The sequence below is a fragment of the Phocoena sinus genome, chromosome 12 (genome assembly GCF_008692025.1).
Source record: "Phocoena sinus isolate mPhoSin1 chromosome 12, mPhoSin1.pri, whole genome shotgun sequence".
Lineage (NCBI taxonomy): Eukaryota > Metazoa > Chordata > Mammalia > Artiodactyla > Phocoenidae > Phocoena > Phocoena sinus.
The window spans coordinates 43,620,111-43,639,414 of record NC_045774.1 but is presented as its reverse complement, the minus strand read 5'-3'; the positions used below and the strand labels follow the sequence as shown (position 1 = coordinate 43,639,414).

Below are 19,304 nucleotides of genomic sequence, written 5' to 3'. Positions count from 1 at the left end.
CTCAACATCACTAATCATTAGAGAAATGCAAATCAAAACTACAATGAGATATCATCTCACACCTGTCAGAATGGCCATCATCAAAAAATCTACAAACAGGGCTTCCCTGGTGGCGCAGTGGTTGAGAGTCCACCTGCCGATGCAGGGGACACGGGTTCGTGCCTCGGTCCAGGAAGATCCCACATGCCGCGGAGCGGCTGGGCCCGTGAGCCATGGCCACTGGGCCTGCGCGTCCGGAGCCTGTGCTCCGCAACGGGAGAGGCCACAACAGTGAGAGGCCCGCGTACCACAAAAAAAAAAATCTACAAACAATAAATGCTGGAGAGAGTGTGGAGAAAAGGGAACCCTCTTGCACTGTTGGTGGGAATGTAAATTGATACAGCCACTATGGAGAACAGTATGGAGGTTCCTTATTTATTTTTTCTGATCTAACAGTTTTAAATGTTAATTAATATATTAGATTCTTCTTCAGAGAGCTAGCAACATTTCTCAAGCATCAGTCATAAGGCATTTTAAATTATTTTATATTTGTTTAGAGATATTTATGTTTTCTATAAAAGCAAATTTGTAGCACAAACACAATTTTGCTTTCTGCTTTTAATTTTTGTCCAAAATGTTCTCTGTGTTGGTATATTATCTTCACAATCATCATTTCTATTGGATGTTTAATATTTTAAAATTTACATTTGAAAAACATTTTTATGTATATGGAAATATGAACAATTGATGATATAGAAATATAAATGAAGAAGTAAGCATATTTTGCAGAAACAGGAATTTATAATTTCTCCCAATTTTCCTAGTAATTTTGTAAAAGTTTGTATTGTCGTAGTGCCCAAAACATACCATCACTAAATATCTATTGAATTATTTCTAATATATGAATAAATTTGGTATTAATTAATTCATAAATAAATAATAAGCTCTGCGCTCCATCCCTTCATTTTCTGTTACCATCCCCTCCCTGCCAAGAAAACCAACAATCCCAATGGCAGATTCTGCATGTTCTGAAAACCAAGATAAAAACTGACTTTGCTTTTGTGTTTTTCTTTTCTTCTCTTTGATTTACCACCAATGCTAATAATTTTTTTTTCTTCCTGTGCAAAATTTTTAAAAATAAATTTATTTATTTATTTTTAAATTTTTGGCTGTGTTGGGTCTTCGTTGCTATGCGCGGGCTTTCTCTCGTTGCATCACGGGGGCCATTGCAGTGCTTGGGCTTCTCATTGCTGTGGCTTTTCTTTGTTGCAGAGCAAGGGCTCTAGGCGCGTGGGCTTCAGTAGTTATGGCACCTGGGCTCAGTAGTTGTGGCTCACAGGCTGTAGAGCACAGGTTCTGTAGTTGTGGCACACGGGCTTAGTTGCTCTGCGGCACATGGGATCTTTCCGGATCAGGGCTCGAACCCGTGTCCCCTGCGTTGGCAGGCAGATTCTTAACCACTGTGCCACCAGGGAAGTCCTAAAATTTTTAAATTTAGATTTTGAATAAATAAAAATGAATCAAAATTCTATAGGTACAAAGAGTATCTAATGAAAAGTAATTCTTGCCTATTTTATGTTATGAATGTATTATAGCAAGGATCATCAATCCATTCATATTTATATTGATGACAAAGCATGGTGCCAAAGAGTTTTTGAGGTGCAAACAATAGTAAGATAGGGTACATGCTGTCAAAACAATTTCATTATCAATATTCATTTATTTAGTAAACATTTTTCGTCTGTCCTGGTGCTGACTAGGTCCTAAAGATACAATGATTAGCAAAAGAGGCCACGTCCCACCCTTGCTCAAAATGGCTCAGCAGGGTAAGGGAGAACACAGTTGAGCCCACCAATTAGATTTCATGAGATTTCATGCACACAGTAAACTGTTTGATTTGAAGTTACATTTTAATTTCTTGTAGACTTTGATCAGTCAAATCTTGGTTTTCAGACATGATGGATAAAAGCGATTATCTTATTTATTAGTAGTGATTTAGTGGGTTAATAAAACTGATATGGCAGCTGCTCTTATCATAGTAAGTTATTGCAACTCCCTGAACAACTTAATCCCATCATTTCCTTATCAGTTATCATTTGTATAATGTAAACTAACATCAGGGCTACTAGCTCAGTGGGAACATATGTTTCAGGAATTCTATATAATGACAAAATGGAAAAGAAGAAATATAGGTGCAGGTATAAATTGATCAGCAAATGAAGAAAAGTATTAGACACAAGGTAAATACTTTAGTACTAAAAAGAGGAGCAATAATTTCATTTGTCCTATTAAAATATAACACATTCACTTTAAAATGTGGGCATAAAAATTAATTAATTATTCTTCTTTATTCCTAAAATGTAAATGATATCTGTCGCTTGACACAAGGTTAAGGACAGTTGATGCTAATGAATGAAGACAATTTTGTTAGATAATCACAAAGACTACTTGTATTATGCAAACATTTTCTTAGAGAAATTAGCTAATCATATCTAGGATTTTTAAGCAGTTATCATATATCTTTTAAAATAAAAATCATATAGGGAGAAAGAACTGTGAAATGTTTGGGAATCTTCATTCAGAGTAACCTACAGGATAGACATTAGCTATTGGTATATAAATTTTAAAAACTAGTTAGCCCACAGTGAGGCAAATCTCACTTTTTATTCAACACTTACCTGTATATATTCTTGTTATGCTAGAATATTTCTGGCAAATATTTCCTAGCAAGATTTATTTTAGGGTAATATATTAACAACAAAGTAGTGATATAATATGTTGCAAGTGAGATGAAAAATCCATGTATACTTTGTATGAAATTACTCTCCCTGGTTTTATGAGGTTTATCTTCAGCTGTTAGGAAGACAGAGAGCTGCTCATTTATTATCTCTTCTCAAAGACACTAAATCATCACTCAGACAGACGATAACATGTTCCTAGTTAGACTAAAAGGAAGATTAAAGGGGAAGATTATTTTATTGGCTCCAGAAGAAACTGGATATGAAATGTGCTAAAGCATTACAATGGTCATTGCAAAATATTGAGATTTGTATTTCCAGCAATTTCTAGTCTTTCCACCTAAATACACTGATTGCATGTCCTTTATATACATTGTTTAGGGATACAACTTTTGTTCAATGCCAATATTTTACCAGTACCTGGAAAGGCTCAGTCCTAGGAAGCAGTTATTGAAAACAACTGGCTTTAAGAGAATTTGTGTTTTATCAGTTTCCAGATTTCTAGCAGAACACATTGACTGGTCCAATAAATAAGGATTTTTCTTTACAGTAATTTCTAAGGGGGAACACAATGAAGGGGAAGATGAAATTCCCTTCCTCCAGGTTAGTAGGGGAGGTAAGCCATGTATACATATACCATTAGTACGAGATGCAAAGCTCCATGGGATAACTGACCAAGAGAGGAGTTCAAAGGACAGAGAAATTAATTTTGCCTAAGAGACCAGGCAAAGCTTCATGTGTTGAAGCTGTGCCTTGAGGCACGGATAAGAAATGGGGACATGCAGGAAGAAGGGCATTCCCAATGAGAGCTCAACAAAGTAAAGGCACAAAGTGAGGAAAGCACGCGTTATTTGTGGAGGGCAAGTAACTCTGACAGAAATAGCTAAGTTTATACAGTACTAGTGGTAGAGTTAAAGGAATTAGTAGATTTCCTTACATCACATTAGACAAGAGGCTTTTTAATCTCTACCAGATTTTAAATTGTGCTGTGTTTAAGTATATGATACTATATGCTAGAATGAAGTTATTTAAACTGTAGCATCCATAGAACCAACAGCAAGCTTTGCAAAAGACCATGAAATTGCAATATATTTCCATTGTAATAGATTCTCTTGTTCCCAAGCATCTCTTGCTTCATTTCTTCTAATACAAAGACATTTTCTTTGGTATATTAGTTCTAAAATCTAATAAAGAAAAATAGTTATACTTATTTCAGACTCATGTTCACTCACTAATCCTAATAGGCTTGGCTGAATATCATCTAAATCTGTTCCTTTGTTATGGTTTTAGGTATTTACCTTATCAATTTCTATTAATATAGCTGCCTTTTGTAATGTCCTTTGCTTAAGTTTCATATTTCCTTCATTTCTCCCTTTGTTCCAATATACTGTAGAGGTTCTTTTTCCTTATCTACCGGAGGAGTATTTTCTTACTGTAAAAATGGAGTTTCTTCTGTTCAGGTTAACAGACTGCTATTGTCCTTCTACCAAAACTGAGGATTTGAAAACTTGTTCCCAATCTGCCACACTCATAAAATACCTTCACTACCGTGATCACCCTCCATTACTGTTTCTCAAACATAACAGCCCTTTCTGAAACATTTCATATTATAATAGGTGTAATTTTTTCATATTTAAAAACTCTTTTTTCTCCATCTCAAATGGCCCAGGGTCATTAGAGGCAACTCCTCTGCCCTTAGAACCTAATGGGAGAGAAGCCATCTCCGGGACTCATACTTATAGAGGGCCCTGTTCCTCCCCTCCTCCAGCTGATCTCCTTCCCAGGAGACAAGGAGTCCATTGCCTGAGTGAATGTGTCCCCCGAGACTGCATCCCCCTTCAAGCTCACATTTCAGGTCCGTGGGGCCCAAGAATTCCAAACAGTCTCAGGCCTGCCTCCTGGGCCGAAGTAGGCCTCTTCCCTCATCCAACCTCAGGAGACATAGACCAGATGGGTGCCTCCCCTAGGGGGCAGCTGTCTGGGGTGTGTGTGAGAGTGGATCTTGGACATGGAGGCTGGAGTGTTCTCAAGAGGCCCCTCACAGTGCACAAAGCAGCAGAGGCTGGGGAGATAAAGGAGCTGGGGGCGGCTCTCCTCCCACCACCATGTTTCCTCATGGAACTCCAGGAGTCTAGGCATTCTAAGCTCAGAATTACCTACTAGATCATTATGGAGGTACATTGTCAAGATAGGAGGAGAGGGACATTTTATTTCACAATATGTTCGCTTGATTTATATATTTTAAGTGATTAGGCGTAAGGTATGTGGGCCTCCATTTGTACTCTCGTCCTGAGCTTTGAAAACATTTAGGGGTAGAGTTGCTCTGATAAGTCCCTTCTTTATTACTGAGGTCAGCAAAGGTGCCTTGAAGCGTAGATCCTTCATTGTCCTGTCCACTTTAAACTCAGATGGTGATGCTAAGAAATGAAGTTTTAAATATTGTTACACTGAAGTCTACTGGAAGCCCCCTTATTCTTTTATTTCATTCCTTCCCTGATCTTAGATGAATGCAGATTGAAATGGTAAATAACCAAATAGGTAATGGTGCTGCGTGGTGCGCAGAGAGGGGAAAGAAGCGTAAAGGCAGAAATTAGCAGACTTTGGTCACCCTCACTAAATACCCAGTCTTTGACTAGCGGTTGTGTCACATGTGTAGCCTTTGTACTTGGGCGTGGAGTAAGTCTGGGGTCTGCAGTTTTGGAGAATGAGGTACAACTTGAGAGATGCTACATTTGCCTGTGGCTCAGGATCCATAGATACATTTATAACAAATTATTCATAACACTGTTACAGTCCATGTTTCATATTTCCATTGATTCATCACAGAGATGTTTTTTTCCCCATTGTTGCACAAAAGTTTGAAGTGAAAATGACAGTGACTTGGGCTTCTCATACCTCATGAGGAAAATAACTTTCAAAGGGTCAGATGCTTCGTACATATTCCTGTGCATGACATCAACGTCTTTCCCACACATAATGTTATACTCTTTTCTCCATTCAATAGATGTACTACAAAGAAAACCCACCATTTTCTTATTCAGTTGACCACATTCAAATTGAACCAAGCAGTCTGCGGATAGATACGCTTGATATACTTAGAGCCAATGTCTACATTTACAAATTTAAGTGCCTGCAGTTAAATGCCTGCAATTATAATTTTTTTTTGTTTTGTTTTTGAAACCTAATGTTTTAGAGGTTTGAGGGGGGTCAGCAGTAGGCAATTCTCCTGTCTTTTTCAAGCTTAGAGCCAGAAATATGACCATAAGTAGAATTACTTAGCATTAAAGAAGGATTAAACACATTAAGATATTACTTAATCAGGAAAAAATCAGGAAAGGAAGATGCAGACCAAGAGGTTGCAGTTCTTACTTGTGGTTTACTTCAATTCTACTTTAGTCTCCTTTTTCCCCTTCAAAAAACTACATTAACGCAGAGCTGGCTCCTGTTCTTGCTCTAGGTATCATTATTATGGGATTGGCATAAAAGAGAGCAGTGCATATTACCACTCCGTTTATTCTGGAAAAGGCCTGACAAGGTAGAGTTCGACTATCGTCAAGATAAGTTCTGTATGTCTTTAAATATGTATAATATTTATTGAATAAAATGACTTACTAATTTTGCTTATTGAGATATTTTCCTTTAAGCATCAAACCTTAATTTTAACTTTGTATGGACATTTACAATGACTGGGCAATTAATATACTTTGCAATCATTAATAAGAAATTAATGGTGAACCGGGGATCCCAGAGAGATGTAAAATAGAAATCAGGGAAGCAGAATTGCTTTCAAATTAGTATTTACTTATAAGGCTGAATCTGTTTTCAAGCTAGATTCAACAAAATGAAGGCAGAAATTTTAATTTTTTTTCTAAGAGATAACCTGTTTTAAGGATCTATGTGCTTGGCCAGTATCTTACAAAGATGAAAAGTTTATTATAATCATCTCTAATCACATATATTTTGATATACCAGCTTACCTTAAGCTACTGACCTAAGCTACTGAGTCTCTGTGAAAGAAAAAACACAAATGAATATAAAGAACCTATAGCTCGGGCTTCCCTGGTGGCGCAGTGGTTGAGAGTCCGCCTGCCGATGCAGGGGACACGGGTTCGTGCCCCGGTCCGGGAAGATCCTACATGCCGCGGAGCGGCTGGGTCCGTGAGCCATGGCCACTGAGCCTGCGCGTCCGGAGCCTGTGCTCCGCAACGGGAGAGGCCACAACAGTGAGAGGCCCGTGTACCGAAAAAAAAAAAAAAAAAAAAAAAAAAGAACATATTGCTCTAATCTGTCATCAACTATCAGGCGGAGGTTATTGACAAGTAAGGGGACATCTAATGAAACCAGTGATAATATGCAATTATTATTTTTTAAAATACTGGAGCTCCAAATGATTAAATCTGCATCTGAGATTGCTTTATGGCACGATTCCCCAAGAACTGCTCTCAAAAGAATGAATTAGTTTTAAAAGTAAGGTATCTTGTGAAAAAAAAAATAATTTTAGTCACCCGAGTCATACAAAGATGAACTCAGATATTACAAACAATATAACGGCAGCTTACTAACCACTACTCACTGTGAAGTGAAAATACAGGCCAGAATGCACAAATATTTAATATCAAGTGTGCTTTGATTGCCTCAGATCTTACCTGACTTCCCTAAATATCCTTTATTTAACTTTCCCGTAATAGCCTTATTTTGTTAGTAAGTTGAGAAAGATGCTTGGGTCCCTTTGAAAATCAAACAAATTTCTCCAGATTTATTTCACTGATCATGATATAAGGTTACTACTTTTGTAGGTCCTCTGCGTTTCCTTGATAGATATAACTGTATATGTATTTTTAACTAATGAAAAATATTCTGATTTTTAAGGTTTTCTGGAAGCAAGCTGAAGAATGAGGTAAGAACTAGTTTCATTTCTATTTTACATCTGTTATGTATTACAAGTTTAACAATAGGAGTTATTCATCCTTATTGGCAAATATAGAAATAAATGTTATTTATTGAGTCCCTTGAATGGCTGAGGACTTTAGACAGAGCTAAGTTAGATTTGGGGCAACTAATCATTCTTTACATGGACCTACTGAACCACCTGCAATTACCCTAGGAGGGGTAATTTTTCAATTACCCTTACCAAATATCAGATACTGAAAAGATTATTTTAAAAAAGACCACTATTGATCCAAGAAATTGTTATTTAAATATAAACAGAAAGCCTACAGCTGAGGATATGGAAAGAATTAATATTTGGCATATACCTATCTAGACAAAACGTTTGATAGTTATCAAGAAACCCAAATGTTATGCTTGATTGTTTCACTGTGTGTGTGTGTGTGTGTGTGTGTGTGTGTGTGTGTGTGTATTAGTCAGTTTACTGATCTCTTCTGCACTGGGGGTGGAGATGGGGATGGCAGGGGTGGGAGCTAAGGAGAAAGGGTCCACCACGTGCACAGCATACACTTTCTGCCTAGACTACCCTCCTCCTTCTTACTCCCAGCCAAAGAACAGATCAGCAAACTGACTTTATCTAAATGAGTTAAACAACCATTAGGGCCTGCATGGCTAATTAGGCACATGATAAGGCCTTCATTATCCTCAAGTTCACTAATCATTAGAGGAGGTGCCACAGACCTGAGGGCACGTGATAATGTGTTGTGTGGTAAATTTGGACCTGACGTAAATTGTAACTCCATTAGTTTGGTGAAATGATGCAGGCATATTAAGAAATAATATAAAGCCCCCAACCCTCTGAAATGACCAATTTCTTTCCACCAGTGCTTTTAATACAGTTAATGGCTAATTACATAATAAAATCCTCCAGATTGCTCTTTTTATCAATGAAATAATAGCTCTTTATTAGATAAACGGTTGTGAAAGTGCAAAAATATTGACTTAGAAATACACTTCAGTTGACTGAAGTTTATGTCAATAGGGAATTTAAGTCATTTTCTCTCAGGTGTTCTTTCTGCCACTTTGAAGAGACTGGTGGTACCAGCGGTCCATTAGCTGGTACAGCATGCAGGTGGCAAGCCTCACTTTATCAAATAAAAGAAAAATCTCTCTCAAGTCTACTGCTTCCTCCTTAGAAGAGCATAGTCAAAACTCAGGTGTAGGTTTTGTTAATAAAGTAAGACTAAAATATTTTGGTTAGGCTATAAAACCTATTTTTCTAAAGCTACCGGAAGCAAAAATAGAGTATCATTATTGTGATGATTATATAAATGAGCATAGTTAAGGGCTTTCTAAAGGCTCAAAAATACTCTAAATACTTTTTAAAAATTGTGATAAAATATTTGTTTAACAAAGTTGAAATTTTAAAAAACTATTTTGTACTTAGAGTGACCAGCCATCAGTTTGCTCAGGGTGTGAGACTGTCAGTGCAAACCTTCAGGTCATTTGAACGTTAGGAACAGTGAGGTAGGGAAAATGGGTGATAATATTGCCAATTTACAGCTAAGGAAACTGAGGCTGAGATATATTTGTTTTCTTAAAAATTCACAATGAAGTTCTATTTTTTTTAACTCATGGATGAAATGTTAATCAATAGATATGTGGTGATACAGGTATGAGGGGGCAAAATAGTGAATGGATAGATTTGATCCTTTACAGTGTAGCAGAAAAACCTATCTTGAGCACATAATCATAACTAATTATAAAGGGTGTCTTGAGAGTTAACCTGGTTTACATGGTTAAGGACATTTCCTGCAGGAAGTGACATTTAAAGAAAGAACTGAGAATAAGAAGGAGTTTGGAGGAGGAGTAGGGGCCGAGGGAAGAAGAGTCTAGACAGATGGAACCGCATAGATTAGGGTTTCTCAGCCTTGGTACCACTGAAATTTTAGGCCAGATAATTCTGTGCAGTGGGAGATGTACTGTGCATTGTAGGATATTTAGCAACATCACAGTGTCTCTGGTTTCTATCCACTAGAATCCAATAGCCTTCCCTCCCCCTCGTTGTGAAAACCAAAAATGTCTCTGACGTTGCCAGATGTCAAACACTGGCATACGGGCAGGCAAACAAGAGGAGCATCATGTTAGAGATGTGTGGACGGTCTGGATAAGAAAATACCTGAATGAGGATAATAGCCCTAGGGATGGAGAGAAGTGACTGCTTTTAGCTAGGAAACACTGGAAGAGAAGCAGGTAGAAAGAATAGAAAGATAAGGGGTTCAGTTTGGAACTTGCCATATTTGATGTGCTTGTAAAACATCCAGTGTAGACTTGAAGTGAGCAGGTGGATATATGCGACTGGACAAGAGGATTTAGGGATTTGGTTTGATGGTGATTGAAGTCAGGGTAATGAATAAAAATGTCTAGGAAAAAATAATAAATAAGAAGAGAAGACATTACGAGAAAAGAGTTCTGAAAGGTGGGAAAGAAAAATAGGGTCAGCAAGATAACTGAAGAGAATCCAGAGAGGTAAGAGGAAGGAGAATACAGTGGTACAGAAGCCAAGAGCAAAGAGTGCTTCCAACAGGAGGGAATGGTTGCTACTATCAAATGGTGCTAAAAGGTCATCAAGATAAGAACTGGAAAAGATCTATTAAATTAGTTAAGTGGAGATAATTAATGACTGCAGCAAGAACATTATCAGGGGAGAGCTGGGGTTTGGTTTGTGAAATGAATGGGCAGTGGCATTGAACATAGAAAATTTAGTCAAGTCAAGGGTAATAGTTGGAGGAGGGCTTGACATTTAGTTTTTGTTTTTATAAATTTATTTATTTTTGGCTGCATTGGGTCTTTGTTGCTGTGTGCGGGCTTTCTCTGATTGCGGCGAGCAGGGTTTACTCTTCGTTGTGGTGCGCGGGCTTCTCATTGCGGTGGCTTCTCTTGTTGCGGCATGCAGCCTTCAGTAGTTGCAGCATGCAGGCTCAGTAGTTGTGGCTCACGGGCTTAGTTGCCCCGCAGCATGTGGGATCTTCCCGTACCCGGGCTCGAGCCCGTGTCTCCTGCATTGGCAGGCGGATTCTTAACCACTGCGCCACCAGGGAAGCCTGACATTTAGTTTTGAAGGAAGATTAGACTATGGTTCTAATGTTGGTAAAACAGATTCAGTAAAGAGTAGAGAACAAAGATATGAAAGAGAGGGGAAAGTTGAGAGTACAGGGTTACTGAAGGCGTGGGCAGGGAAGAGCTTCCGAGTGGAGAAAGTGGCCCTGAAGAGAAGGAACACTTACTCCATTAAAACTGGAAAAAGAAATGGGTTAGTTCAGATGCAAGTGGATTTGTGGATTTTGTGGCAGGAAATTGAGATAGTTTAGTGGTTTGGGATTTCTCTCTGAGGTATCAGCAGTCAGTTAGGTCATTTTCTGTGAGTGAAATCTTGGTAAGGAGTAGTAGGAGATTGAAGAACTTAAAAAAAGTCCCAGCTCTTCTCAGTCAGGATTCCCAGAGAGAATGTAGCCCTAATGCCCCAAGGCATCCATTGTATGTAGAGAATGGGCTCTTGTATGCATCTGGAATGGTACTAGCTAAGTGCCATCCTTGGGAGAACTGAGAAAATGGTCACTCAAATCCTTTTCTAGGGCTTCCCTGGTGGCGCAGTGGTCGAGAGTCCGCCTGCCGGGGCAGGGGACACGGGTTCGTGCTGCGGTCTGGGAGGATCCCGCATGCCGCGGAGCAGCTGGGCTTGCGCGTCCAGAGCCTGTGCTCCGCGACGGGAGGGGCCACAGCAGTGAGAGGCCCGTGTACCGGGAAAAATAAAAAAATCCTTTTCTACAGGACTTACTTTTCTCACAGATTCCCTACTGAGAGAGGTGGGAACAGTCTCTGTGGAAGACAAGAAAGGTAGAACATTATAAAATGTAAATGGCAGGAACCAGCAGAAGTGAAAAATATTTGGGAGTAATCAAAACAGGAGAAGCATACTACCTATCTGAAAAAAAATTACAGGCATAAAAGAAAATTTTAAATGAAAGGACGTACCACATGTCTGGATAGGAATGCTAGATACTATAAATATGTCAATTCTTCCTTAAATTGATTTAGACATTTAATACTCTATTAAAATTTTGAGTGGGCAGGTTTTTTTGGAAATTAATTTGATCTAGAAGGATACATAGGAAGTAATAGTTGAGAGAAGTATAAACAAGAAGAGTCAAAAGGGACTTGTCTGGCAGATATCAAAATATTATGACACTATGATACTGACTCAAATGTAGGTAGAACAAATCTACAGCAGAAATTAGTTACCTGAAAAAGGGCCATAGTGTGTGTAATAATTTAGTGTGTGCAAGGAGACATTACAACCAATGAAGGAAGAAATATTTTTCAGTGAATTGTCATAAGTCCTTTATGAAGGAAGATAGAGTACCAAATAAATAAATAAAATTCTTCAGGGCATAATGTTAGAAAAATATTTTTTGGAAAAATATTTCTATACCTCATACCTTTATCAAGTTCATATAAATTATTAAATACAAAAATAATAATTAGAAGGAAACATGTATCTACCTCATTTCTGGGGGGCGGGGGCCTCAGGGAAAGACTTTCTACCATGAAAACAGTTTAAGAAATTTCAAAGGAAAAAAATCAAAATGGAAATTGAAAACTCCTTTAAATCAAAGCATCATATACAAAATCTGAAGTCAGAAGAAAGACAGTAGGAAGATATTATTCCATTGTCACATGCAAATATGACAATGGGGTAATATCTTTACTATATGAAGAAATCCTATCAATTTAAAAAAATATGAAGACCTCAATAAATAGTAAAAAAAAAGGGATATGAATAGAAAATACACATAAGGAAGAAAAGGCCAATAAATGCATGAAAAATGAACTACCAAATAAATTAAAATTTTAAATAATAAAATTATCAAATATTAAGAAATTACTATAAAGCTGGTGAAAGTATGGTGAGATAAGTTCTTTCATACCCTGCTGGTGAAGACAGAACAAACTTTCTGGAAAATAATTGCAAGATCTGTGTTCCAAGTCTTTTAAAGTGTTCATCCTCTTTCTCCCACTAATTTCACTTTTGTATAAAGAAATAATAGAAAATGCAGAAAAAATATTATGGACAAAATTGTTATTGACTACAGTGAAACACTGTTCAATCTAAATGACTAATAATAAAAATGATTACATAAAAACTGATAGCTAGTGGGAAGCAGCCACATAGCACAGGGAGATCAGCTTGGTGCTTTGTGACCACCTAGTGGGGTGGGATGGGGAGGGTGGGAGGGAGGGAGATGGAAGAGGGAAGAGATATGGGAATATATGTATATGTATAACTGATTCACTTTGTTATAAAGCAGAAACTAACACACCAGTGTAAAGCAATTATACTCCAATAAAGATGTTAAACAAAAAACCCCACCAAAAGCTGGTATATCCATACAAGGAACTATTATTCAGCAATAAAAAGAAATAAAGTCTTTTTACAAAAAAAAAGATTACATAAGTTATAAGACATTTATGGGACTGAATATTATATCATTTATTAAAGGGCTCTTTTAATGACACGGAGAAATGTTAATTAGGAAGAAAAACAGGATGCAAAAACAAATATATGTTTATATGGCTTCAAAAATATGTAAAATGTGTAAAATAAAACTGGATGATAGAGGATTAATATCTATAAATACTATGCTATGCAGTATGGTAGCCACTAGCCACACTTGGCTGTTAATTACGTAAAATAAAATATTGAGTTTCTCTGCACATTATTTACATTTCAAGTGCTGGCTAGTAAATACTGTATTTGAACAGTGCAGATAATAGAACATTTTAAAAAATAGAACATTTTCATCATTACAGAAATTTCTATCAGATGGCACCATTTTAGAATATGTGATCAACTTAGTAATGAAAAGTAACCCAATAGAAATGTAGCAAAGTATATGAACAGGCAATTCACACAAGATGAAAAAGAATGATTGATAAATAGTGTTGGTGCTCGTGGTGCCCATTCTGACTGACCAGGTTCTATAACATATATTCAATAAATATTTTGAATACTATCCCTGCCAATAAACATATCTAATTTTTAATCAGGGAAATGCAAATTAGAACCTAAAAGTAATTATTTTACCATTACTGGAATAACAGCAATTAAAAAGTATCAAAATATGTGTTTTGAATATTGTTAGGAATGTAGAGCAGAGGGGCTCTCATGAATGGTAGGAGGGGCAATATCTAGAAAAGTTGAAAGTTCACGCACATTATGACTGCATTCCTAGAGAAAACTTTACACCGTGCACAAGGAGGCATGTATGAGGATGTTCATTGCAGTACTGTTTATAATTTCAGAATACCAAAAAATGAAAGTCTATTATGATATAGTGGGAAAATAAATTTTTATATATTCAATACAGGAAAATACTATACTGCTTTGGAAATGAGTGAATTGTAGCTATAAGAATCAAATTAGGTTCATCTGAAATACCTAAAGTTGTATGAAAAAAGCTCATTGAATGTAGAAAGATACATACTGCATGGTACCAGTTTTAAAGCAATAGTATATGTTATTTAAGAATATTTACATATAAGGTAAATTTTTAAAGGTTTGAATAATAATGATATAAACCAAATCCTGAACATTAATTATTCCTTATGGGGAGGGAAGGGAATGAGACTAGGGAGGGCTACAGAGGCTGCTTTAATATTTCAAATGTCTAATATATTGGGGTTTCCCTGGTGGCACAGTGGTTGAGAGTCTGCCTGCCGATGCAGGGGACACGGATTCGTGCCCCGGTTTGGGAAGATCCCAAGTGCCGCGTAGCGGCTGGGCCCGTGGGCCATGGCCGCTGAGCCTGTGCGTCCGGAGCCTGGCTCCGCGGCGGGAGAGGCCACAGCAGTGAGAGGCCCGCATATCGCAAAAAAAAAAAGTCTAATATATTAATTGGGATGGTAAGTGCATGAGTATTTACTACTTTTTACCTATACCTTTTTTTTTTTTTTTTTTTTTTGCTGTGCGCGGGCCTCTCACTGTTGTGGCCTCTCCCGTTGTGGAGCACAGGCTCCGGACGCACAAGCCCAGCGGCCATGGCTCACGGGCCCAGCCGCTCCGCGGCATGTGGGATCCTCCCGGACCGGGGCACGAACCCGTGTCCCCTGCATCGGCAGGCGGACTCTCAACCACTGCGCCACCAGGGAAGCCCTACCTATACCTTTTTTAAAGTTTTAAATAGTTCATAATATAAAAGCAAACAAAATCAACAGCAACGAAAGCAAAACAAAACGTGGAGGAAATTAAGAGTAATTATCAGTCAGTGGTATGAATTGGGATTGTTTTAAATTTTTTATTCATAAATGTAGTGGTTCAGATTTCAAAAATGTCTTAGAGAAAGTCTCAGAATACTTTAATTCCCAGGAATAAAAAAAACAAATGAAACCTAGTTTTAATACTTTGTCCTGGTCAAAGGAAGCCTTTCTTTTCCTGTGAATCTTTTAAGTAGCTCTAGTAATGAAGTTGCCATTATTTCCTAGGGAATAAGTCCCTTGATTTCATACATTTCAACCAGGAAGTTTCCCTGATAGCTTGAGTTTCCTTCTCCTTAACATCAACCATTCATGGCCAGTTTAACAACTTTGTACCAAGATAAACAGCAAATCCTCCCTCCTTGGTATATGCTTTTCAAATATTTGTAGACTGTTATCATGCTCTCTTTTAGTCATCACTTAGCCAAACTGTGCAGCTTAAATCCTTTAATCTTTCCTCATAAATCAGACCCTCTTGTCTTCTAATCATATTGTTTCTTTTCTGTAGGTTCCTTCTTGTTTTCTTTTGGAAATAAGATTCTTAATAGTTCAACCAAGAGTAGTGAAGTCATCAGTTGAGAGAAAAAAAAAAAAAAAAAACCAGACCTCCATAGCTGGTCTAAGATCTGGCACCTCTTTTAGTGTAATTAAAATAGAAAATCTACTAGTGGAATTAAAATGATCATATTCTAATTTTTCCCAGCTTATCAATCTCTCCTTTCTTTTTGTGTTACATGTTCTAGACAGAATATTATTATTTGATTTATACCATGTACGCATTTGTTAACATATCCAAACAAATTTAATTTCTGAATTTTTTCTTTAGGCACTCTTGCCCCCATTGATATTCCACACGTGTTGCTAGCTTCTGTTGCACAAAACTATAATTTATCAACATGAGAGTTTTAAATAAGAATTAAAGACATATACTCTGTTCCTTAAGTGTGTTTCCATAGCACTCTAACATTTTTATTGGGTAATGCATTATTTGTAACACGCATACACACACACACACACACACACACAGAGTTTTTAAAATAAGCATAAGATGAAAACTCACGACCTACCTCATAGCTGAAAAGAGATAAGTTCTCTGTGTGCCCTCACCCCATCACTTCCCCCTCCCTACCAGAAATTACTGCGCTCCAGAATTTGGTGTTAATTACTCCTTTGTCTTTCCTTAAAGTTGATCACTTATGAATGTATACCATGAATATTAAACACTGTCGTGATGCTTACACAACAATATGAATGTACTTAGTACCACTGAACTATATATTTAAAAATGATTAAAATAGTAAATATTATGTATCATTTATTATTGCCCAGTTTGTTATCACCAATATATTATTTAGCCTACATAAAAATGGATTCATTTTTCCCTATGACTTTCTAGTTTCATTCAACGTTAGGTTTTGTAATTCATCATTGTTAATAGATGTAGTTCTAGTACCTTTTTTGTACTGCTAATATTCCATGGTATGAAAATATCACAGCACATTTATTCATTCCAGTTTGGGAGAATTTTTTCCTTTTTGCCTGAAAAACATTATTACTCTGAATGTTGTCCAGGTGCACACGTGCAGGAGTAGAATTTCGGGTCTTAGGATATACATACTCATGTTTAACTTTACTAGTTAATATCAAGTTGTTTTCCAAAATGGTTGTATCAGTTTATGTCTCTCCAGCTGTGTGTGAGCATTCCTTTTGCTCCGCATTCTCAGGAACACTTGGCATTGAATGACATTTGAGTTTTTGCCAGTCCAATAGGTGTAAAATGGTATCTGTGGTTTTCACTTGAAAATTGTTTTTGATAACTACATCAACATTATGAGCTTGAATATCTTTTGGGATTTTTATCGGTCAATTCTATTCTATGAAACGTTTGTTCAGATCACATAATTTTTCTATTTAAAACTTTGGTTCAAAGACTATATATTCTGGATACTAATATCCTGTAGGTTATGTGCTGTGAATTACTTCTCTCTGTTGGTGGCATGGCTCAACATTCTATAGTATCTTTTGATGAAGATCATTTTAAACCTTATGATTAGCATTTTTGTATCTTTTTAAAAAATCTGTGTATAATCTAGATCATAAAAATATTTTTCTATTTATTCTTTGAACACAAGTCTTTATTTCACCTGTAATTGATTTTTTGATTGTTTTTATTGTGGCAAAATATAATTAACATAAAATTTACTATCTTGATCATTTTAAGTACACATATAGTTCAGTGGTATTAAGTACATTCATATTATTGTGCAACCATCACCACCACCTATCTCCAGAACTTTTACTCTTGCAAAACTGAAAGGCTATACATATTAAAAAATAACTCCCCATCTCCCTTTCCCCCTGGCCCTTGGAAACTAACATTCTATTTTTTGTCTCTATGATTATGACTACTCTAGGTACATCACATATGTGTAATCATACAGTATTTGTATTTCACTTAGAATAATGTCCTCAAGCTTCATCCATGTTGTAGCATATTTCAGAATTTCCTTCTTTTTTAAGGCTGAATGATATTCCATTGTATGTATATACAACATTTTGATTATCCATTCATTTCTCAGTGGATATTTGGATTGCTTCCATGGTTTAGCTGTTGTGAATAATGCTGTTATGAACATGGGTGTACAAATATTTCTTTGAGACCCTGCTTTCAATTCTTTGGGAGATACGCCCAGAAGAGGAATTACTGCATCATATAGTAATTATATTTTTTGAGGAACCATCATACTGTTTTACACAGCACTATACCATTTTACATTCCCACCAACAGTGTACAAGGGTTCCAGTTTCTCTACCTACTTGCTAATACTTGTTATGTTCTGGTTTTGGGTTTTGTTTTTTTAATACTAGCCATCCTAATGGGGATGAAGTGGTATCTCATTTTGATTTTGATTTGATTTTCCCTAATGATTGGTAATGTTGAACATCTTTCATGTGTTTATTGACTACTGGGATATCTTCTTTGGACAAATGTCTATTCAAGTCCTTTGTTCATTTTTGAATCAGGTTGGTTGGTTTTTTGTTGTTTTACAAGTTCTCTATATATTCTGAATATTAATCCCTTTTGAGATATTCAATTTGTGAATTTTTTCTCATTTCATAAATTGCTTTTTTACTCTGTTGATAGTGTCCTTTGACGCACAAACATTTGTAATTTTTATGAAGTCCAATTTGTCTCATTTTGTTTTTGTTGCCTGTGCCTTTGGTATCATATCCAAGAAATCTTTGCCAAGTCCAATGTTGTGAAGATTTTGCCCTGTTTGTTTCTGAGTTTCACATATTAAGTCTTATATCTGGGTCGTTGATCTATTTTGAGTTAATTTTTGTATGTGGTATCAGGTAAAGGTCTGTCTTTATTCTTTTATACATGGATGTTGAGTTTTACCAGCACCATTTGTTGAAAAGACTGTGCTTTCCCCATTGAATATTCTTGGCATCCTTGTCAAAATCTTTTGAGCATTTTTTGCAAGGGTTTATTTCTGAGCTCTCTATCCTAGTCCATTGATCTATATGCCTGTCTTTGTGTCAACACCACAGTTTTGATTGCTGTAGCTTTGTATCAATAGTGAGTTTTGAAATCAGGAAGTGTGAATCCTCCAACTTTGTCCTTTTTCAAGATTGTTTTTACTCCTTGGTGTATCTTGAGATTCCATATTAATTTTAGGATGGATTTTTCTATTTGTGCGGAAAACATCATTGGGATTTTGTATTGAATCTATATAGATTGCTTTGGGTAGTTTCGGCATCTTAACAATAAGTTTTTCAATTTGTGAACACAGGATGCCTTTTCATTTATGTTTTCTTTAATTTCTTTGAGCAATGTTTTGTAGTTTTCATTGTACAAGTCTTTCACCTCCTTGGTTAAGTTAATTTTTATCTATTTTTGATGCTATTGTAAATGGAATTGTTTTCTTACTTTCTTTTTAAGATTGTTCATTGTTATATTATAGAAATGCAACTGATTTTTGTGTGTTGACTTTGTATCCTGCTACTTTGCTGAATTCATTTATCAGTTCTCACAGTTTGTGTGTGTGTGTGTGTGTGTGTGTGTGTGTGTGTGTGTGTGTGATCTTTAAAGTTTCCTACATACAAGATCGTATCATCTACAAACAGAGATCATTTTACTTCTTCCTTTCCAATTTGGATGTTTTTTTTTTTCCTACCTAATTTTTCTGGCTAGAACTTCTAGTTGAATAGAATTGGTGAAAATGAGCAGCTGTGCCTTATCCTTGTCTTAAAGGAAATGCTTTCGATCTTCCACCATTGAGTAGGATGTTTGCTGTGGGTTTTTAATATGACTTTTAATATGTTGAGGTGGTTTCCTTCTATTCTTAGTTTGTTGAGTGTTTTTATTATGAAAGGGTGTCA

General features: G+C 36.5%; 1 protein-coding gene across 1 annotated transcript in view; it reads left to right on the top strand.

The window, feature by feature from the left end:
* Positions 1-19,304, top strand: part of RFX6 (regulatory factor X6) — a 55,429-nt gene that overhangs the window by 9,569 nt on the left and 26,556 nt on the right. Inside the window, exons 5-6 of the mRNA XM_032650862.1 lie at positions 6,175-6,252; positions 7,587-7,614. Of these exons, the coding sequence (XP_032506753.1) occupies positions 6,175-6,252; positions 7,587-7,614 (106 nt within the window). The remainder of the gene's footprint in view (positions 1-6,174; positions 6,253-7,586; positions 7,615-19,304) is intronic.